Source organism: Felis catus, chromosome A2, assembly GCF_018350175.1.
Source record: "Felis catus isolate Fca126 chromosome A2, F.catus_Fca126_mat1.0, whole genome shotgun sequence".
NCBI lineage: Eukaryota > Metazoa > Chordata > Mammalia > Carnivora > Felidae > Felis > Felis catus.
In genome coordinates, this window is record NC_058369.1 from 122,357,802 (window position 1) to 122,380,977 (window position 23,176).

General features: G+C 48.5%; 1 protein-coding gene across 2 annotated transcripts; it reads left to right on the forward strand.

The window, feature by feature from the left end:
• Window positions 1–203: 203 nt before the first annotated feature.
• GHRHR (growth hormone releasing hormone receptor) lies at window positions 204–22,812 on the forward strand. Of its 2 annotated transcripts, none has more exons than XM_023250472.2 (13): window positions 204–739; window positions 13,122–13,224; window positions 13,342–13,449; window positions 13,998–14,095; window positions 15,149–15,246; window positions 15,948–16,080; window positions 17,315–17,468; window positions 17,749–17,809; window positions 18,325–18,394; window positions 19,095–19,186; window positions 19,753–19,882; window positions 20,558–20,599; window positions 22,376–22,812. In XM_023250472.2, exons 3-13 carry the CDS (start codon window positions 13,380–13,382, stop codon window positions 22,499–22,501), a joined length of 1,074 nt encoding a protein of 357 aa, XP_023106240.2. In that variant the 5' UTR covers window positions 204–739; window positions 13,122–13,224; window positions 13,342–13,379; the 3' UTR covers window positions 22,502–22,812. The 2 variants fall into 2 exon arrangements, with proteins under 2 accessions (XP_023106240.2, XP_003982958.2); XM_003982909.3 differs by lacking the exon at window positions 204–739 and adding an exon at window positions 9,746–11,012.
• Window positions 22,813–23,176: the final 364 nt, after the last annotated feature.

Below are 23,176 nucleotides of genomic sequence, written 5' to 3' on the forward strand. Positions count from 1 at the left end.
GAGATTGAGCTCTGGCCCAGCCACCCAACTCAGCTCTGACCTTGACTCCCTCCCCGCCCCCCCATCTGAGTCTCAACCCTGGTCTAACCCAGACCCCAAATAGATCGCAGGCTGAACTCTGACTCTGGGCAGAGACTGAGCTCTGACCCTGGCCCCATGCAGAGCTGAATCACGAGCCCGCGTGAGAGCGGCCAATGGTTCCAGCAGCCACAGCCCCTGCAGAGCCCCAGTTAGGTGAGGTGCCCTCTCAGAGGGCCGAAGCGGGGATTTCTGTCTATAGGGATCCATTCTGAGGCCCCGACCCTACTCCTGTGCTCAACTGCTCCTGTCTCTGGGAGAAGGAAGGGCTGAGTCAGGGAATAAGAAAAGGGGCTAACACTCGGGCAGGAATAGGGCCTGCTCAAGTACCCTGTGCCTATAGGCCACCCCAGAAGGGGTATCAGGGTCAAATATCCAACAGGAGCCGGTCCCTGAGGCCCATCCACCAGCTACAAGACCCCAGCCCCAGCTTTGGGCATGCCGGGAGACACCACTTTGCAGCCTGCTCAGGCCTGCTGGCATCAGAAGAGGCAGCAGTTGCTCACCATCACCACCAGGGGGCACCAGACAGGAGCGACGGCAAATCCTCGGTGGCTCTGGATCTGGGCCCTGTGCTGGGAGCCCTAGGGTCTCTGGGAAGAACCCACCTGTCCCTGCCCTCAAGGAGCCCACCTGCTTGTGGGACAGACAGACCCATCAGGTGAGAGAAAATTTAGTTTTAATTGTATACGTGGGGTGCACAAAATTTTTTTCTTAAACACTGCAATATCGGAGTTAATGCAAATGTTCCATTCGACCATTCCTCACATTCCATCCCTATGAACCTGTGAAAATTTGGGTTCAAGTCCTTGTGTGAACATATGTTTTTGTTTCTCTTGGATAGATACTTGGAAGTAAGATTATTGGGTCAGATAAGTGTATGTTTAACTTTATATTCAACTACCAAATTCTTCCCTAGAGAGGCTGTACCATTTGACATCCCCACAGCAATGGGGGGAAGAAAGAAACCGTCCGTCTCTTTCCCTGTAGTTATTCTAGTGTGTGCATAGTGGAGCCCGTGGTGAAATTTATATTTCTATGACGGCTAATGTTGTTGAGAATCTTTAAACGTGCTTACTTGTCATTCATCTCGTCTTTGGTGAAGCAACTATTCACATCTTAACCATTCTTTTAAAATCCAGTTGTGTTCTATTAAGCGGTGGGAATTCTTTGTGCATAGTAGGTATGATTTCTTTATAAGATATGTATTTTAGAAATATTTCCTCTCATTTAATGGCTTGCCTTTTCATCTTCTTAATTTAACTATGTCTCTTGGTAACGCTGTATTTTAGAATAATTTTTAAGAGCACCTGGGTGGCTCAGTCGGTTGAATGTCCGACTTTGGCTCATGGGTTCAAGCCCCGTGTCAGGCTCTGTGCTGACAGCTCAGAGCCTGGAGCCTGCTTCGGATTCTGTGTCTCCCTCTCTCTCTGCCCCTCCCCTGCTTGTACTCTCTCTCTCTCTCAATAATAAATAAACATTAAGAGAATTAAAAAAATTTTTTAAATAATTTTAGACATACAGGACAATTGCAAAGGTAGTGCAGACCGTTTGTCTAATTTTAACGTCTTATATAACCATGGTACAATTATCAAAAATAAGAAGTTAACATTAATACAATACAATAACTAAACTACACATTTTCTTCAGATTCCACTAATGTCCTTTTTCTGTTCCAGGATCCAATATAGGATGACACTGGGCCCTCTCATTGGACAGAGCTAGAAAATATATAAACATATACTCATCCATATATGTTCACACCCATGTATGTATGTACCTACCTATTAACATACCTACCTTTCTTCCTGTCTGTCTATATCTATCCTTAAAGGGAAACATGATTTTATACTAATACCTTTGACCCCAATCCAGCCCTGTGTATTCATTCTGGCTTTTTTTTTCTTTACTTAGTTGTAACTTCTTTGGCTCTCATTAACCACAGTATCTTTATTTGGGTCTTACCATCTCCAATATATTTACCTATTTTCTCCACCCTACTATACATATGCAATGTATTTTCAGGACTGCTAACCCATACCTTTGTGAAAAACAAATTCACCAAATAGAGTGCAGAATTCATGTGTGGTACTTTTCACCTTTACCCCCACAGAGTCCAGGCAAACACTTAGGCCAACCCCTTTCTCTCCTACTCCCTAGAGTGTGGTTATGTCGTATATTTGTAATACAGGCACATTCATTTGCCATAGACTGGATGACATCCTGAACACCTCTGCCATTCTGGTTGATTTTCACTCCTTGAGATGTACAGTTCAATGCATTTTTGACATGCATGGAATCATATATCCCAACACCGCATTATAATACCAGACACTTCTTTGACTTACCAGATTCCCTCATACTGCTTCAATATAGTCAGACTCCTCTCTTACCCCCCATGCTTAGTAATTACTGATCTTTTTGGCCCAGTCATTTCTCTCCCCTAGTATGTCATGCAAAGAATAACAGAGTGGGTAGCCTTTTGGGTTTGGCTTTCTTCTTTTACCTATTAAAGTAGATTTAAGATCCATCCATCTTGTTGCAGGAATCAATAGCCTGTCTCATTTTACTGTTGAGTTATTACCTATTGCGTGAATGCTCCATAGTTTGTTTACCATCATCTGTTGAAGGACATCTTGGTCACTTGCAGTTCTGGGTGATTATGAATAAAGCTGCTATACACAATTGTATACAAGTGTTCACTTGGATAGGTACCTAAAAGTAGGATTGATGGCAAGTGTACACTTAACTTTAAAACAAACTGCTAAGCTGTTTTTCAAAGGGGTACTATTTTACATTCTCTCCAGCAACATGCAGAAGTTCTAGTTGTTCTGTATCTTTGTCTACACTTGGTTTTGTCAGTTTTTAAATTTTAGCCAACCTAATACATGTGTAGTTTGTGGTTTCCATTATTTACATTTTAACCTACCTGGGCCTTTATTTAAAAAGAATTTCTTGGGGCGCCTGGGTGGCGCAGTCGGTTGAGCGTCCGACTTCAGCCAGGTCACGATCTCGCGGTCTGTGAGTTCAAGCCCCGCGTCGGGCTCTGGGCTGATGGCTCAGAGCCTGGAGCCTCTTTCCTACTCTGTGTCTCCCTCTCTCTCTGCCCCTCGCCCGTTCATGCTGTGTCTCTCTCTGTCCCAAAAATAAATAAACGTTGAAAAAAAAAATTAAAAAAAATAAGAAAAAAAAATAAAAAGAATTTCTTGCAGGTAGCAGATAGCTGTTTCTTGATTTGTCTCTAGCTGTTTCTTGATTTTTCTCTCAATCTACCGATCTCATTAATTGGGGTGATTAGTCCATTTACATTTAATGTATTCATTGATATTGTTGGATTTACCTCTACAGTTTTGCTATTTTCTCTTTATTTGTACTGTACACTTTGTTTCATTTTTCTTCCTTTCCTTTTCCCTCCCCCCACCTTCTCCTCCTCCTCCTTCTTCTTTTTGATTAACCAGTTTTTATATGATTGATTTTATCTCTGGTATTGGCTGCTTAACTGTTTCTCTTTGGTGTGTGTGTGTGTGTGTGTGTGTGTGTGTGTGTGTGTGTGTTTGCATATGTCTGTGTATCAGCTCAAGGATTTCCAGTGTATATCTTTAACTTATTAGAGTATACCCTCAACTATATTACACTGCTTCACAGAGTATATACAAACTGCAAACATACACTTCCATTTTCTTCCATTTTCATTTTTGACTATTGTTTTCATACTTCTTACTTCTATATGTGCCATAAATCCCACAATACATTTTTATTACTTTTGCTATAAATAATCAATTATTGGGGCACCTGGGTGGCTCAGTCGGTTGAGCGTCTGACTTCGGCTCAGGTCATGATCTCACTGTCCGTGAGTTCGAGCCCCGCGTCGGGCTCTGTGCTGACAGCTCACAGCCTGGAGCTTGTTTCGGATTCTGTGTCTCCCTCTCTCTCTGACCCTCCCTCGTTCATGCTTTGTCTCTCTCTGTCTCAAAAATAAATAAATATTGAAATGAAAAAAAATAATCAATTCTTTTTTTCATTTTAAAAATTGTGGTAGAATGTACGTAACATAAAACTTACCCTTTTAATCATTTTAAGTGTACAGTTTAATGGCATAAGTACTGAAGTATTAGGTATTCACAATGTTGTACAACCAGCATCACTGTCTATTTCTAGAAGTTTTCATCATCCTCAACAGAAACTTTGCATCCATTAGGTAACAACTCCCCATTTCCCCAGACCCTGGTAACCTCTATTCCACTTTCTGTGTCTATGAATTTGACTACTCTAGCTATCTCATATAAGTGGAATCATACAGTATTTGTCTTTTTGTGACTGGCTTCTTTCACTTAGCATAATGTGTTCAAGGGTCGTCCATGTTGAAGTGTATATCACTACTTCATTCCTTTGTATGGCTGAGTAATATTCCATTGTGTATGTACTACGTTGTGTTTATCCATTCATCTATTTCTTTTTAATTTTTTTTAACGTTTTATTTATTTTTGAGACAGAGAGAGACAGACCACGGACAGGGGAGGGACAGAGAGAGAGGGAGACGTGGAATCCAAAACAGGCTGCAGGCTCCAAGCTGTCAGCACAGAGCCCGATGTGGGGCTCGAACTCACGAACCACGAGATCATGACCTGAGCCAAAGTCGGACGCCCAACTGACTGAGCCACCCAGGCGCCCCTCCATTCATCTATTGATGGATGCTTGGGTTGTTTCCACCTTTTGCCTATTGTGAATAATTCCACTATGAACTTCGATCTACAAATCCTATTGGGAGTTCCTGCTTTCGATTCTTTTGTATATATGGCTAGGGATAGAAGTGTTTAACTTTTTGAGAAACTGCCAAACTGTCTTCCACAGCAGCTGTACCATTTTACATCCCCACCAGTGGGGCATGAAGACTCCAATTTCTCCACATCCTCATCAACATTCGTTATTTCTCATTTTTGAAAATAAAATATGTGTGTGAAGTTATATCTCATTGTGGTTTAGATTCGGATTTCCCAAACGATTAATGATGCTGAGCTTCTTTTTATGTGTATATCATCTTTGAAGAATGTCTATTCAAGTCTCTTGTCCATTTTTGAATTGGGTTGTTTATTTTCTTGTTGTTGAGTTATAAGCGTTTTTTATATTTTTTGAATATATTTTGAATATTTATCAGATATATGACTTGTAGATATTTTCACCCATTCTGTGGGATTTTTTCATTCCCTTGATTGTGCCCTTTGCCGGACAAAATTTTTTAATTTTAGTAATATCCAATGTATTTATTTTTGTTCCCTGTGCATTTAGTGTTGTACTTAAGACATCGTTGTGAAATCCAAGGTAATGAAGATTTTCCCTTATGTTTTCCACTAAGAGTTTTATAGTCTTAGCTCTTAAATTTAGGTCTTTAGGGGCTCCTGGGTGGTTCAGTCGGTTGAGCGTCCGACTTCGGCTCAGGTCACGATCTCGTGGTCTGTGAGTTTGAGTCCCGCGTCGGGCTCTGGGCTGATGGCTCAGAGCCTGGAGCCTGCTTCCGAATCTGTGTCTCCCTCTCTCTCTGCCCCTCCCCTGTTCATGCTCTGTCTCTCTCTGTCTCAAAAATAAATAAACGTTAAAAAAAATTAAAAAATAAAAAAAATTTAGGTCTATCTATTTGAGTTAATTTTTGTATGTGGTGTAAGGGTCCAACTTTGTATTTTGCATGTGGAAGTCTAGTTTTCCCAGCAGTGTTCGTAGAAAAGACTGTCTTTTACCCATTGAATGGTCTTGCCAGGGTTGTCAAAAATCAATAGACCATACATGCATGGGTTTATTTCTGGGCTCTCTATTTTATTTCATTGGTCCAGATGTGTATATTTATGCCAGTCCCACATTGTTTTGATTATTGTGGCTTTGTAGTAAGTTTTAAACTTAGGAAGTGTGAGGTCTCTAACTTTTCCCCCCTGGTATTCTTTTGATTCTTCACGGTTCCCCTGAAATTCCATATGAATTTTAATATGGATTTTTGTATTTTTGAAAAAAAATGCCATTGGGATTTTTATAAGGATTTCATTGAATTTATGTATTACTTTGGGTAGTATTGTCATCTTAACAAATTAAGTCTTCTAATCCATGAACACAAGACATATTTTCCTTTCTTTAGATCGTTAATTTCTTTCAGTAATGTTTTGCAGTTTTTTTGTGTTTTTTTTTGTAAAAGTCTTTCACCTCCTTGTTTAAATTTTTTCAAAACGTCTTATTTACTATTGTAAGTGGATGAAATGGTTTTCTTAATTTTATTTTTTTCAATGTTCATTTATTTATTTAGAGAGATGGAGAACATGAGTAGGGGAGGGGCAGAGAGAGAGGAAGAGAGAGAATCCCAAGCAGGCACCATGCTCAGCACAGCGCCCAACTCAGGGCTTGATCTCATGACCGTGAGAACACAAACTGAGCTGAAATCAAGAGTGGGTCGCTCAACTGACTGAGCCACCCAGGCACCCCATAATTTCTTTGCAGATTGTTTAATTTTTAATGTACAAAAAAACCAACATATTTTTGCATGTCAATTTTTATCCTGCAATTTTGTTTAAGTGTTTATTAACCTTAGTAGTGTGTGTGTGTGTGTGTGTGTGTGTGTGTGTGTGTGTGTATTCTTTAGGGTTTTCTGCAAATAAGATCATGTCATCTACCAACAGATAATTTTACTTTTTCCTTTCCAAACTGGGTGCTTTTTATTTCTTTTCCTGCCTCATTATTCTGGCTAGAACTTCTAGTACTACACTGAATAGAAGTGGCGAAAGTGGACATCTGTCTTGTTCCTCATCTTAGGGGAAAAACTTCCAGTCTTCACCACTGAGCATGATGTTCACTGTGGGTTTTTCATTTGTGGCCTTTATCATGTTAAGAAAGTGCCCTTCTAGTCTTAGCATATCCAGCGTTTTTGTCTTGAAAGGGTGTTCAAATTCGTCACATGCGTTTTCAGCATCAATTGAGATTATCATGTGTGCTTTTTTCTTCACCTATTGAAACCCAAAATTTTGTATATTTTGTTTGGATTTCCTATTTTTTTTAAAGATTCTTTTTTCTTTAAATGTTCATTTATCTTTGAGAGAGTGAGAGAGCACAAGTGGGGGAAGGGCAGAGAGAGAGAGAGACAGAGGATCTGAAGTGGGCTCTGCCCGGACAGTGGCAAGCCTGAATGTGGGGTTCCAACTCAAGAACTGCGAGATCATGACCTGAGCCAAAGTCAGACGCTCAACCGACTGAGCCACCCAGGAGCTCCTGGATGTCCTATTGTGAGGGCAGAAGGAGGGTAAACTCGTCTCTGCTACTCTGATTTGGCTGCAAGCAGAAGTTTTCAAATACCTTAAAAAAAAAATCTCTCCATGTGAATACAAATAGATTATTTCATCCTTTTAATAGTATTTTAATAGTATTTAGTAATATGTTCTATAGTCTTCTGCTATATGAACAGATCACATTTTCTCTTGCTATTCCATTATCATTGGACATTTGTGTTGTTATCTGGTTTTTACTATGTAATACTTTTCTCTGGGGCAAATATTCAGAAATGGAGCTTCTAGTTTTTGAGTATGTTTATGCACAGATTTAAAAGATCAGGACATCTGGGTGGCTCAGTTGGTTATGTGTCCAACTCTTGATTTCAGCTCAGGTCATGATTTCACTGTGGTGAGACGGAATCCCAGGTGAACTCTTTGCTGGGGTGGAACCTGCTTAAGAATCTCTCCCTCTCTCTCGCTCTCTCTCTCTCTCTCTCTCTCTGCCCCTCCCCAACTCGAACACATGCCCTTTCTTTCTCTCAAAAATAAATAAATAAACTTTAAAAACCAGAGGATCATATCAAATTCTTTTCAAAATGGGTGCACCAATGTTCACTCGATCTGCGAAGTATGAGTATCAGCTGCCCACATTATTTTGCAAATATCACATTAGCCATTAACATTTTAGGCAATGTGATTGGTGGAAAAGGGCAGCTCGTTATTATTTTAATTTTCATTTTCTTGAGTATTAGTGATGTTGAGCATCCCCACATCTCTTTATTGGTCCTGTAATTTACTTATTTTCTGAATTGCCTGCTTATATCTTTGGCTCACTTTTCGATTGGGTTGTTTTTCTCCTTACTGTTGATTTGTAGATTTTTTTTAAATGTTTTTGACATTTGTCATTATTGGTCACAAATATTTCTTTAGGTATGCAGCTTGCTTGCAGTTTTATCCGTGGTGTCCTTTCTGGAGCATACATTTTTTTAAAAATGTAGATGTTGTCAAACTTATTAATCCTTTCTTTGTGGTTTTTATTTTTTATATAAGAAAGTTGTCTTTCTTCTGAGGTCATAAAAATAGATTTCCATTCTTGGGGAAAAAATCTTACTATTTTTTTATAGTTAGGGCTTTAAACATTGCAGAATCTATGTTTCATAAATGTGAGCTAGAGAGTTAATCTTATTTTTTCCATACAAAGGAAGAAAGAATCGATTGTTCTAACCTTATTTGCTACTACATGCTGCTATTAGTGACTGTCCCCCTGTGAGCTAGGCTCTGGGTAAGGTAATTTATATGCCTTTTCTTGTTTCTTTTCTTGTCAAGCCTAGCTTGACCCTAAAGAGCGTATCATGCCCCTTTTCCAGGTGGGGAAACTGAGGCTCAAAAAGGTTACATAACTTGCTCACGGTCACACAGCTGGCAAGTGGCGGAGGCAGAATTTGAGCCTGAGTAGATACAGAGATAGTTAAAGATGGGAGTTCAGTGACCCTGGTCTATTCAGAAGGACAATGGGCTCGGGAGATCCTTGGATCAAGGTTTCTCAACCTCAGTTCTATTGACTTTTTTTTTCTAATTTTTTAAAATGTTTACTTATTTATGAGAGAGAGAGAAAACGAGGGTGAGCATGAGCTGGGGAGGGGCAGAGATAGAGGGGGACACAGGATCTGAAGTAGGCTGTGCGCTGACAGAGCTCTATATGGGGCTCGAATTCACAAACCGCAAGGTCACGACCTGAGCTGAAGTCGGACACTTAACTGACTGAGCTGCCCTGCTGGCCCCATTGACCTTTAAAACCAGATAATTTGTTGTATGGTCGTGGGGGTCATCCCGTGCGTTGTAGGACGTTCACCGGCCTCTCGGGTTTCAATCCATTATACACCAGTTGCACCTTGCCACTCTTCCTCCCCACCCTTCACCCCTGGCTGTGATCACATAGACTGCCTTTAGGCACTGTCAAATATTCCCTGGGGGATGAAATTGCTCCCATTTAGAACATAATAATTATTAAGTGTCATATCAATTATGAACCGTGATTAATGCTAATGACATTGACGCTAATTACCCACGGTTATTGGTGGCAACATGCGTGCTCCCGCTGTTGCTTATTTGTAGCTGATGGACGGTAGGTTTCAGCTTTCCCTTTAAATCAATCACACCTCCTCAGAGCGCTGCTCTCGCACCTGTGAGTCCTCACTTGGCCTTCCCCGCCCCCCCCCCCCCCAGCAGCTCTGCTTCATCCCGAAGACCAGCCGAGAGCCGTGTGTGTGCCTCCTGCCCGCACCGTTTTCACAGGGAAGCACAGAAACTCCTTTGGGAAAGGGCAGGTGGGTCTGGGGCATGGGGTGGGTCATGTTTTCTTTTCAAAATATTTTTCTTCGACGCTGTGTCGGCGATGAATGCAAATGGAAAAATAAAGCCCCGCTGATGTAAAATGATACCTCACCCTAGACGTGGCGAGGGTGGGGGAGGCTTCATCATTCATGATTCGCGTCCCGGCTGTAAACAGGCCTGCCGTCACCAGCAAGCTCTGGGATTGCAGACCTGCACACAGATGTCGGGAGCCACCAGGGACAGTGGCATTCAGGGCCCTGGGAGATACAGCGTGCTTCCAAATCCCCAGCTGCTGTACGAGATCCGGTGTCACCTAGAACACTGTCTTTAGCTCGGCCAATTGGGATTCCATGTTTTAAAGTCTAAAACAATAATAAAAACAACCAGGTAACAAACGTTCAAAATCATTTGAGCAGCTATGGTAAGTCCTCTAGTTTTTGCTATTGATAACAGTTGTCTTGCTCTACTCAGGGTGGTCTAGCTCCTTGAATCCCCTTGCAAACCTCCCATTCGGGCTCATTTCCCCCTGGTGCCATAAAGATTTCTGGAGACTCTGACGAGCCCCCGGGTGAAGTCTAGAGGCTCGATGTCTGTAGATTCCACCCCGCCTTCCAGGCTGGCATCCTTTCTGGGGAAACAAGCCAGGTCCTGCTGATGGGACACCTTCTTGGCCAGCCCGTGCAGGGGCTTCATGACCACGTTTCCTTTTCTAAGCTCATTCCTACCCTCAACCCCTGCTGCATCGCCACAGCCCCGAGCCCACCCTTCAGCCCTGTGGATGAAGCTGGGCTCACCGACTAAACCGGGGGCTCCCTGACATCGGGGCCCGGGTCTTCTCCTCTGAGCCTCTGTCATTTGAGGGTGCTCTCTCCACTGTGGGTCAGCAGAAGGCTGGGCTCAGAGGACGAAACGGTACAGAATATTGACCTGCCGGGGCAAGAAGTGCCTGTGGCCGTCACCTCTCTGGACCTTTGCTATTAGGACAGGCACACAGGCAGACTCAAAGACGGAGCGGAAGGGAGTGGGGTGCCCAGCCCCTCCCTGTTGGGGACATGGGGGCCCGCTCCAGGGCTGGGGCTGAGTTATGCACGGTGTCCTACAATCCTGTGAATATTTAGCTGGTTCTGTCCCCTTTGCTGGCTTCTGCCTGTGTAAACAGCCACCAGGGTAGGGGAGGCAGAAGCTGTGGCAGCAGCAGCAGCAGCAGCAGCAGCAGCAGCAGCAGGGGACGGTGGGGAGGGAAGAGGCCCGAGGCTTACAGCGAGGACAACCTGACTGAGGGAGCCACCTGTGAGCCCCGCCATGGACAGCAGAGCGTGGGCTGCCTACATCCTCTGCTTGCTGAGTCCATTACCAATTGTGAGTAGCACCCCCCCCCCCCCGCCTCTCCTGCTGGGCTCCAGACCTGAGAGCCACAGGGCCATACGGGGGGTGGCGGGGGGGGGGGTCCAGCTGGAGCCTGGTGGAGATCCCCACTGGCTTCCCCACCACACAAGTTTCTTCCTACTAAGCAGGCTGCGGAGGCCGTGGCTGGGAGAACTCCTGAGATGGGTGCTCCTCCCTCCCATCCCCTGCTTTTCCCTCCCCAGGCAGCTGCCTGTCTCTGGGTAGCTCTGACTATGAAAACCTGGCTGAGCTGAATGAGCTTCCTATTGTTTCCCCCCAGGCCCGTCTGTGCTCTCTGGGGGCCACAGAGACTCTGTCTGTCCAAGACATGACTCCCAATCGGGGAGGCAGTTAGGGCCTCTCCTTCTCCCCCACGTTCTCTCTTCTCTGAGCTACCCATCCCGAAGTCCTCCACAGAATCTCCAGACCTCTCCCTCTCCCCAGCATCCCAGGGGCCACGCTCCCGTTTGGCTGCTGCCTCTTAAGAGGGTGTGGGCCTGAACAGTATGTGGAGAACAGCTGCTCCCCTCCCACATTCTAGGGGACTATTCTTCTCTTGATACGCCCTGGGGCTGGAGAAGCGTTTGGCAGACTGATATGCTACAGAATTGGGTGGGGGACAGGGGCCCTCCCTGAATGTGCTGGGATTTCCCAGCATGTTTTCTAGGAGTTACTGCAAGCGACACAGGGACCAGGACAGGACATACAAGGTACTGGGTGGGAAGCTCACCCCACGTGGGCTGAGGTCTCCTTTTTCCTCCACTGGCTTGTGTGTGTGTGTGTGTGTGTGTGTGTGTGTGCACGTGTGACAGCATGTGTGTGCAGGGGCTCCCACACCTTCCAAGCACAGTGTGGCACCTGCCCCCAAGTGCACAGCCTTTGGGCTTGAATCCTGGCATGGTGAAAGGAACTGTGTGGTCCAGGCAAGTTCTTCACCCTTCCTGAGCCTCACTTGTCTCTTCTGTGATAAAGAAGACGATATCTTCCCTCTAGGGCTGTTGCGCATTGACTGAGATCTGATCTGTCGAGGGCTGAGTATTGGGTGCAATATGGTAACTTTTTTTTTTAATTGAAGTATAGTTGACACATGATACCTTAGTTTTTAGCTTAGTTTCAGGTGCACCACATAGTGATTTCACAAGTTTATGTTATGCTGTGCTCACCATCTGTCACCACATAACACTATTATAACCCATTGACTTTATTCCCTGTGCTATACCTTTCCTTCCTGTGTGGTATTCATTCCATAACTGGAAGCCTGAATTTCCCACTAACCTTTACCTATTTTGCCCATCCCCCTCCTTTTTTTTTTTTTTTTTGTCATGCAGGTAACTTCTACTGCCCTCCCTTCTGCAGTGAGGGAGCCTCCTTCCTCTCATCTGTGTGCACTGCATGGTAATAGTGCACACACTCTCTCATCTCCCTACCCCTGCCCCTCTGCTTCCATTATCACATCTCTTTATCTGGCTCTGACATTCCTGCCTCCTCTTATGAGGACCTCATGTCCACCCAGATAATCCAGCATAATCTCCCCATCTTGAGATCTTTAACTTAATCGCAGCTGCAAAATCTCTTTGGCTGTGCAAGGTGGCATATTCACAGGTTTCAGGGATTAGATGTAGACATTTTTGTGTGTATGGAAGGCATTGTTCAGCCTACCAAGGTACTTTATGCAGGACTGTGTCAGGGAGAAGGAGTGCAGGGAAAGAGGAAAGGCCCTAATACATGGCTCACTGACTCAGCCAGCTCCGTGAGATCCTCGGACGACTTGTGTTTAGTGTGTCTCAGAACTTACTTCCATGACATGACATTGGGAAGCATCTGTCCAAACCTCCATCTTTCTCTCTTCTTCTCTCCCTCCCCTCATCGCTGTCCCCCCTACTACCTTCCCCACTTCCCTCCTTTCTTCTTCCTGTCCCTCCTCCACCAAGTACGCTTATAAGTGCCATGAGCCAGGCCCTGGCTTAGGAGCAGGGGCACAGAAATGAATCAGGCTTTGTCTCTGTCCTAAGGTCATTTGCACCAGAGAACCAAAAGGAGCACCTAATTGGCTTGGCCTACCCCATTAACTCCTTCCTACAGGTATTGGGCCACGTGCACCCGGAGTGTGACTTCATCACCCAGTTGAGAAAGGATGAGAGGTTGTGTCTACAAGCAGCAGAAGGGGTGCCCAACACCACTCTGGGTAGGGTGCTTGGGAGGGAGGGGGTGGCTTCTTAGACTCCTTTATCTCCTCCAGCCTCATCATTCTGAATGCTGGATGGGTCTGTCCCCTGAGTCTGCTCTGCTCCCATCTATCTAGGCTGCCCTAGGACCTGGGATGGACTGCTGTGCTGGCCAATGATAGGCTCTGGCGAGTGGGTGACTCTCCCCTGCCCAGATTTCTTCTCTCACTTCAGCTCAGAGCCAGGTGAGGGTTCTGGGCATGGTGGTGAGGCAGGGGGATTCGAGGTGGTTTCATCTGGTGGTGCCAGAATATGGCAGGCTCATCCCTGGCTTTGGGCGTAGTAAATCTGGATTTGAACACCATTTCCCTTCTTCCCGTGTGACCTTGGGCAAGTCAGTCAACCTCCTGACCCTCAGCTTCTGACCTGTGACCTGGGAAAAACAAGAACATTAACCTCATGAGGGGTAAGGATTGGTGAGCACGGCATGGAAGTGCTGGACCCAGAGCCGGACCCCGAGTAAACGTTCTCTGGATCTTAGCAGGAGGGCTAGCCGTGGGGGTGGAGGGGAGCAGCGGAGCCTGTCTGACTGCTAAGATGCTACCAGCTGCCCAGTGGGGGGAGTCTGGAAGGGCAGGCCCCTGGAGGGAAGGCTACCCTCTCTCTGCCATTCGGAGGAGCTGTTTGCAGACCGTGCCAGGGTCACCGGATGATCCATGACTCCTCCACCTGTCCTGGAGAGAGAGTAGGAGTTTTAACCCAATTTCTGTTTTCACCTCGGCATGCCTTGCAGGGGCTGTGAAGCGGGATTGCACTATCACTGGCTGGTCTGAGCCCTTCCCACCTTACCCTGTGGCCTGCCCTGTGCCCCTAGAGCTGCTGACTGAGGAGGTAAGAGGCTCCTGGCATCTTAGAGGAAGGGTCACCATGGAGGTCTGTATGGATGGTGGACTGCACAACTGTAGAAGCCGCCATTTCCGTTGTAGCCCGCAGGTTGGCATATTAATTACAGCAGTTTCCAGAAGATGGCAGTGTCTGGAAGAGAGAGAGCCCTGGTCTTTTGCTAATCCGCTCAAGGGTGACACCTGTGCTAGGAGAGAGGGAGGCAGAGGGCAGAGTGGGAGATAGGCTGGCTGCCTTCTCTTTGGCGTGCCCTCTCCACGCCCAGGCCTCCGGGACAGGAGCTCTGAGTGGTTCCAGGGAAACAAAGGCTCCTAGTAGTCCTGCAAAAGCTCCTTCCCTTCTCTAGTCCCCAGTCTGTGGAGTACTGTGCACATCCCACGTGCCTGAATTGAGCGGGGCCTTTGCAAGGTGCTTCCATGCCCACAATCCGCTATATCTTTCCCCTCAGCTAAGGGAAGGCATGAGTCTGACCATTTTTCAGATGAAAAGATAGATGTGGATGTTGATTGTTTGCATCCCTCAGGGGTCATTAATCCCCTCCCTTGGCCCGCACCCTCCATCTCCATGTTGGGGTGGGGGTGGTGGTGTCCAGGCTGGACTTTGGTCAATCTAAATACTTGGTCATAGAAATAACTGTTCCCTGTGGCTGTCCCTGTGGTTTTCTTTGGGGAATGTTGTATGCCCAAGATGGTGAGGCAGCAGGATAAACAAGCCCCATTTCCCCTTGGGCTTTTGTCATTCCTTGGGAAAATGTAGTTTCTCTGTTGCCTGTCCCCCTCCCACCACCCCGCACCCCCAGAAATACTGAGAGTTGGTCATCTCACCCCTGTCCCCACCCCGTCTCACCAGAAGGTCAGGTGCAAGACAGGCTTAACCAACACTTCCCTTCAGGAGGGAGCTTGCCAGGGTTCTCATGGGCGCCCCTGCCCCCCCAGTGGGGAGTTCCGGGGTAGAATGGACAGCCTTCACCTGCTTGGTTGCCAAGCCTCCCTTTCCCAGAAAGTGCAGCTGCTGAGACTTTCTCTGTCTTGACTCTCCCAGAAATCCTACTTCTCCACAGTGAAGATCATCTATACCCTGGGCCATAGCATCTCGGCCGTGACCCTCTTCGTGGCCATCACCATCCTGCTGGCTCTCAGGTTCGCGGTCATCTTCACCTGCTCAAGAGCCTTTGCTGCCTCTCTATTGTCCACATTGCCAAACCTCATTCCTTGCCTTCATGTTCAAGAGGTTCCCAGATCTAGGCACCATGGCCATTCCTCACTTTTCCTTTTCTTTTGCCAGAGTGTTTCTCATCCACTCCTCACACTTGAGGGCTCACTGCAGTGGCTACAGCTTTGCTCTTAGGGAACTTGTTCTGTTTGCTTGGCATGCCCACCTGCTTTCTTCTTGATGTATTTATATCTGTCAAAATTCAAAGCCCAGGTCCCATCTGCTTTAAGAATCCTCGTGGCCTCCCCTGTGGAGCCCTTCTTGACTATTCCAACCCTTTGACCATTGCCCCTCTTAAGCCCCCCTCCCAAGCCCCAACTTCAGAGTCGGAGCCCCATAGCATGGCTTGTGCTGTTCTCCGTCTCATGGGGATGTACCTCATCTCTCTGAGCACCCAGGGGACTCCCCTGGGCAGTCTCCTGCCATTTCTGCCTCTGTCCCCCAGACTATGAGCTCCCTGAAGGCAGAGACCGGTACTCTGTCCTCTCACCTACGCTGAGCCTAGGGCCGTGGTTGGCCAGCTGTCCTGCATGGCTAACCCTGAAGTCTCAAGTCCAGCCTGATCTGACCCAAGTCAGTTCAATTCGCCTGCCACCATGCTCACCCTCATCCCTCCTTGCCCCTCCAGGAGGCTCCACTGTCCCCGGAACTACATTCACACCCAGCTGTTTGCCACTTTTATCCTCAAGGCGGGAGCCGTGTTCCTGAAGGACGCCACCCTGTTCCACAGCGAGAACACGGATCACTGCAGCTTCTCCACTGTAGTCGCTGGGGCTGGAGGGTGCTGGGGTGGGTGGGGGGAGGGAAGGCTGTGTTAGAGACCTAGATGCAGGGGTGGAGGGCCCCTCCAGCCCACCTGGTCCCGTGGGCTGACTCTGGGGCTCTGCCGTGGCCAATCACAGAACAGGAAACACCCTCTCCCTTCCTGCCCCTCCCCAGAGTCAGGTTCTAAATCCCCATCCCATTTCTTGGACCCTGGGGCCAATCTGTGCCATTTCCCATATTTCGGGTTCCCCTTTTCATGCCTTATTCTGTACTCCGACCTAGCCCATCTGTCACCCCACCAGTCCTTTCATTTTGTACCTCCCCCTAGGGTGCCTGTCTGTGGCTGGGTGTGGGTCTGCCCCGGGCTGGGTGGAACTGGGTCCCTCCCTCAAGAAGCACCCATGGTGCCTGGGGAGGCAGAATGCACCAGATTATGGGACCACCCAGTGGGGGAGGGGAGGTTGAAAGCTGGGTTTGAGGGAGAAGGCTTTGGAGCTGCTGGGGGGAAGGGGGAAGACATGTTAAATGGAGGGACCAGGGTGAACAGACTCTCACAGACAGGAGCATGTCCAAGAACCAGGGAAGTCAGATGGGGGTGGGGAGGTGGAAGAAGCAGCGGAGAATGAAAATAAAAGGAAGCTGGGGGCCAGTATGGAGGCCCAGCACACACCAGGCGCACTAAAACTGCCAGAAATGAACAGATGCACAAACGGACAAACCAACAATGACCTTAATGAACTTAGAACGGACGTAATAGATGTGTATGGAGCACTTAGGTAGAGGCATTGCACTAAATGCTTTACATATATTACCACCTTTTATTTCCTACTTACATTTTCATTTTAGTCCCATTTGTACGCAAGTGGGACTGGGGCCAAACTCGGGCCATCTGAGCTCAGAGGCGGTGTTCCTCAGCGCTGAGAGAGCGAATCATGCACTGAATGAATGAATGCATGCATGGGTGAGTGCCTGTATGTTTGCCAGGAATGAATGGTGCTCCATAGCCGCAGCTCTAGAAGTTTGACCTTGCTTGCAGATGAAGAGCTGAGCTATGGGGAGGTTTCCCAGCTAATACGTGGTAAATTTGAACCCAGATCCCAAATCTGTGCTCTTAATCACCACATTATACTACCACGTCTCCTCTGGGGCAGCCTGTGGTTGAGGGACCTGAGTGGGGTAGGGGCTCCAGTGGGCACCCAGCTCTGAAGAACCCAGGCCCCCGGCCCACAGGTTCTGTGCAAGGTCTCCGTGGCCACTGCCCATTTTACCACCATGACCAACTTCAGCTGGCTGTTGGTGGAAGCTGTGTACCTGACCTGCCTCCTAGCCTCCAAGTCGCCCAGCACAAGGAGGGCCTTCTGGTGGCTGGTTCTTGCTGGCTGGGGTGAGCACCAGGGCTGGCTAGTGGAGGGCTGGGAATGTCCAGGAAGTTCATCCAAAGGTCCCTTCAGCTTACTGATGATGACCCAAGGCCCAGAGAGGGGAAGGGACAGCCTGTAATCCTCCAGCAAGTAGGGGCCAGCTCCCCAGCCCCTGGGCTCTCCTCTGGTCCCACTTTCCCGGTGCCCTGGGTCGCTGGTGGTGGTGGTGGTGGCAGGTGGGGGCAGGTCTCTAAGCCGAGGATGCAGACTCCTTACTTGTGTCTCCCCTGTGCCCCCCAACAGGGCTCCCCCTGCTCTTCACTGGCATGTGGGTGTGTTGCAAGGTGGCCTTTGAGGATGTTGCGTGAGTGTGGGTGGCGACCTCAGCACACGGCACCAGGTCCCCTGGGGCATGGGCTGGACAGTCAGGCAGTGTGGCTGCTCTCCAAGCTGGGGAGAGGAGGAGGAGACCCCAGCCCTGCCTTCAGGGAACTCCCAGGCTTGGGTGTGAGATGGGTAGGCTATTGTGGATAGCGTGGAAGGGACATGTCCTGGGGTGGAAGGGGGCCTCAGATTCTCAGGGTGTTGTGCTCAGGCAGTGGTGGGGGTTGGGAAGCACAGTAAATAGGGGCCTCCTAGAACAGGAGAAGTTTTGGGGCCAGCAAGAAGCAGCTAGGTGGAGAGAGATAGGGTAAGCCCAGCATGGATTGGTGCACCCCTTTGGAAGGAGGCCTAACTGGCTGAGGGAGGAGATAAGGCTGGAAGGGCATGGAGAGGAGGAAGGTGCTGGATTACTACAGAAAAGGGCTTTTCAGCGACTGCATTTTTGGCAGCCCTCCTCCCCCCCCCCCAATCAGTCTTAGCCTGTCCTCTTCCTAGGTGCTGGGACCTGGATGACAGCTCCCCTTACTGGTGGATCATCAAGGGGCCCATCGTCCTCTCTGTTGGGGTCAGTTCAGCCAGCGTCCTCTGCTTCATTCTCCCTGGGTCCGCCGAGGGGTTGCTGTACAGAAGGAAACATGTCTCCAGGCTGGGAATCTGGATACCTGGGTTCTTCAGCCTGGCTCTGCCAGATTCTCTGTGAGGCCCTCTCGGGCCCTCATATCCCATTGGTAAAACTAGGGGGGTGGTCCCCACCAGTGCTTGGGCTCCTTCCAGCTCAGAGTTGTGGTGAATTTGGGGCCCTGATTGTAGATCATCTACTACTGCAGCGAGGCTGGTGTGGGGCGTGGAAAGAGGGCTGTAGCTGAACCCACCGCCTGCTCCTGTGCTGAAAACAGGGCATGGGGGGCCGGTTTGCGTGGCCTTGGTGAATGTGCGCATTTCCCCCAATTTTATCAAAAGTGAGGGACACCTGCTTTGTGCCAGAGTAGACCCTGGGAGATGCTGGAGGCAGAATGACCGGGCCCAACCTCCCACCCTTTATCCCTGGGCTGGAGAGCAAGGGGGGCCCAGAGCTCCTCAGCCCCTGAGCTCCACGTGGGACCTCCCAGGCCCCAGGATACAAGCTCTAGAGCAGTGACCCGTACACCCACCCACCTGCACATCCCTGTGTCTCAAGGATGGGGTTTCCGATTCCCAAAGAGGCCCCATCCCAGCAGGGGCACCCCTGACTCTTGCCTTTTGCCTTCTTGCCCCTCTATTTCTAGGTGAACTTTGGTCTTTTCCTCAATATTATCCGCATCCTGCTGAGGAAACTGGAGCCAGCTCAGGGCAGCCTCCACCCCCAGTCTCAGTACCGGTAACGTGTGTGTGCATGATGGGATGCCGGAGACATAACCGGAGTGAGAGCTGGTGTGGTTCTGTTTCATTCACTGGCCTGGTCCGTGCTCCTCGCCATGCTTCCAGAAAAAGATCAGATCTGGCCCCCGTCTTCTAGGAGATCACAATGTAGGGAGGAGAGAAGCAAACGTCCAGTTGTCAGGCCAAAGGGGCTGATGAGTCCTGGGATCCATTTCTATGGGAGTCTGCAGAAGGAGAACCTTTCTAGATGAGGGGATGGGGGTAAGGTATGGTTAGGGAAGACTTCCTGGAGGAAGTGGTCGTTGAACTAGACTTTGAAAGATGCATAGATATTGACTGGAGTCAATCGAAACAAGAGCATTCGGCAGCAAGGACAGCAAGATCCATGGTCCTGAAGTAAGGAAGCCCTGCATTGTACCACACTGTGTATTTGGGGACGAGGCATCCGGGGTGCCTAGTGCATAGAGTCCATATGGGGAACTGATGGGAAGGGGGAGTGAGCAGGGGGCACACGGGAGTTTCTTATTCCAGCCTTGGGTGCCTAGGGCTCGTCTTCTCCTGCAGGCGTCTCTCTAAGTCAACGCTTCTCCTCATCCCGCTGTTTGGAATTCACTATGTCATCTTCAACTTTCTGCCCGACAGTGCCGGCCTGGGCATCCGCCTCCCCCTGGAATTAGGACTGGGCTCTTTCCAGGTGAGGGCCCCCACAGGCACTCTTCCCCCTAAGTCCTTGGGCAGGAGGGAGGTGGTGCTGCCCACAGGTTTGATTGACTTCATGGTAGGTTGAAGGCTACTAGGCTGGTTATTCTTTCTTCCAGCCACTCCTCTATCTATTTAACTATCTGTCTGTCCATCTTTCATCCATCCATCTCTGTTCATTCAACTACCCCTGAACCCATCTATACTCACCCACTTATCCATCTAACTACCTATTGTCCATCCATCTATCCATTCACCTACCCGTCTACTCATCCATCCATCCACTTATCCATCCATCCGCCCATCCACCCATCCATCCATCCATCCTCCACCTCTGCATCTGTTATCCTCTTATCTGTCCATCTATTCATGCATCTAACACTTATTGAGCACCTATTATGTGCCAGGATCTGTGCTCAATACTGGGTGATAGAGAAATGAAGGAAATCAGAGAAACAGGATCAACAGTATAGTCTTGGCAGGTTTGCTTGATGATTACATGAGACAATGTGCCTGGCACATAGAGATGAATGCATATGCCTTCCCTTTTCCTAAAGCCCTGGCCCAGGCCACAGCCTGGAGGTGGACACAGGAAAAGGTAGTAGAAAGACTCTGGGCACCTTGTGGTCAGACCAAGTTCTGATGTGGCCCTTTCTCTTTGGCTCCACAGGGCTTCATCGTTGCCATCCTGTATTGCTTCCTCAACCAAGAGGTATATAACTCTCCAGCTATCATTAGTCACTGAGTTTTCCCTTCCACCAGACCTGAGGCCACCTCTCTTCTTCCCAGGCCCTATAAGTCCCAGCTCAAGCCAAACTCTGACTCCTGTGATCCTCTGTGAAGCTTAGTCTGTCCTGAGCTTCTAGATCAAGCTGAACCTGATTGCTTCCTATAAACATCCTTTATCCATCCCTTCTCTGGGCTGGACCAAGTATACTGTCCATTTAGGACCAGGATAGTCTAAAAGGATCCCCCAATACTGTGTTTCTAAAACAACAAAAAGGAGAGTGGAGGAGGGAATAAATCAGCTCTGGGAGGGACAGAGAAAGCAGAGACCGAGGAACAGAGAAAGTCAGAGGCAGACATAAAGGGAACAAGGAAAATGGAGTCAGGTGTGGCAACAGGGAGGACGATCGAGAGCAGAGCTGGGGATACTGAGAGAAACACCTGGAAGAGACAGACGGATGGAAAGAACAGACCAAGCAGAGATAGACATACCCATGAATAGATAGATGGTGCTGATACACATGTAGAAATATGGAAAGATGGCAGAGAGAGGAGAATTAAAACATCCCACCCAGAAGGCACCTTGCATCTGTCCCTTAGGACAGACTTGCTTTGTGGGAGAGGTGGGAGAATTTAGCTGAGTGCCCTGGATAGCCAGGCCCCGCTATGTGCTCAGGCAGAGTCATGGGCTCCCTCTGGTGGCATGGATTTGCTGTGGGCTCTGTTCTGCCAGAGACCTGGGTGCAGCTGTGGAACAGCGCTCGCCCCCCACCTGCCACCTCTGTCCCAGACTGGCTCCCTCCCCTGTGACTCTTTACTTCTACCCCAGCCTCTCTGAGTCTCACACAGTCTTATCTGGTGTCTGGGTGCGGACACAGGACTGCAGTATCTTTGTGTGGTGGCTCATGGATCCTGCAGACATTGAAAGGGTGAGGCACAGCCCTAGCTGAGGCTGGTGGGACCTGGGAAAGCGGCATCCATGGAGAGCTGTGAAGGGATCCGTCCCAAGAAGTCATGTTGGAGACCAGATCGTTACATGCCTCTAGTGATGGGGAGCTTACTACTTAACAATAGCTCTTCTGTTGTTAGGCACCTGTGGGGAAACCCACATTTATGTTGAACAGAAACCTGTCTCCCTTTTGTCTTTCACTACAGCCCAAGTTTAGCTCTGTCAGGAGGGTCACAGCCTCTCAGCCCCCTCTGCCTTCCAACAGCCCCTTGGAGATGTGACAATACAGATTCCCATGCCCCCCACCCACCCCCCCCAGTTGCTTTTCTTTCAGGAATCTCAGTCCCCTCACCTGTAGCTCCTTAGACGGGGCTCTGAGTCTTTTCTCCTTTAAGGTTATATCCCCTGGGCAGGTTCCCAGGGGCCATAGTTCAGTTCAGTAGGCAAGGGCAGGAGTGAATCCCAGAGCAGGGGATGGTGTAAGCCACTCATGGAGGACAGTGTGGTTATTTGCCCAGAAACTGAAGAAAGCATCCATAGAAAATGTCTTTAACTGGACCCACCCAAAGGCAGTGCTAAAAATTAGAGAAAAGAGCTAAAGGGAATGGCCAGAAATATCCACAGGAAGGAGGAAGTAGTATCTTTCAGAGACAATACTTAGCAGTGGCTACTGAGCCAACCATGGCTTCTCCTCTCCCAGGAATACAAGTCTGTTTCTCCTGCATGGTCTCTCCCTGTACCCTCAGTCCCATTGGGGTGGAGCACAGAAGTAGCAGTGGGGCCTTCCTAACATCCTCTTCCTTGTCCCTGGAGGTGAGGACTGAGATCTCACGGAGGTGGCATGGCCATGATCCTGAGCTGCTGCCAGCCCGGAGGGCCTTCACCAAGTGGATGATGCCTTCCCGCTCTGGGGTGAAGGTGTTGACATCTGTATGCTAGGCTGGCCATATCACGTGACTGGAGTCCACACCTGAACTCGGGCAGCTACAATAGCCCCCCCTCCCTCTGTAGAAGCAAGAGAGACCAGTGCCCCCGAGAGCCCTTGGGCCATGTCCCCACCCCAGCTGCTGCCCAGCCCTGGGCAGGGGTAACCCTCTTACCTTGTCCTCCACCTGACCCTAGGTCCCTGTGTTTCTACCCCTGACCTCCTTGGTTCCTCCGTCTCCATTCTCCTCCAATTCCTTCTGCTAGAGTCTGGGCTATAACCCAAGGCCAGAGGAGCCAATAAACTTGTAAATGGACAGATACAAGAGTTCGTTGGAGTGAATATATGCGCCTCCACAGGGCAGGGGTCTACAGCCTTTGTTTGGCCTCTGGTGCAGAAGGACCTTCATCATTCCTCTTTCCTGTTACGTCTCCATTATTCGCCTGTGCAAGCATCTTCTTGTGTAATTTATTCTTCCTTGTCTCTATCTCCACTCCCACCCCTCTCCTCCCACAGGCAAACATTCCAATGTGTTTAATGTGAATATTTGTGTTTCTGTGTGTTCTTGCAAAATATGTAGTATTTTGTGTGTGTGTCTATACTTTTAATTTACATAAATTTTGTCAGTTATATGCTTCATCCTGCTTCTAACATTTTCCCCTCAGCACTATGCTTTAAGACATCCACTC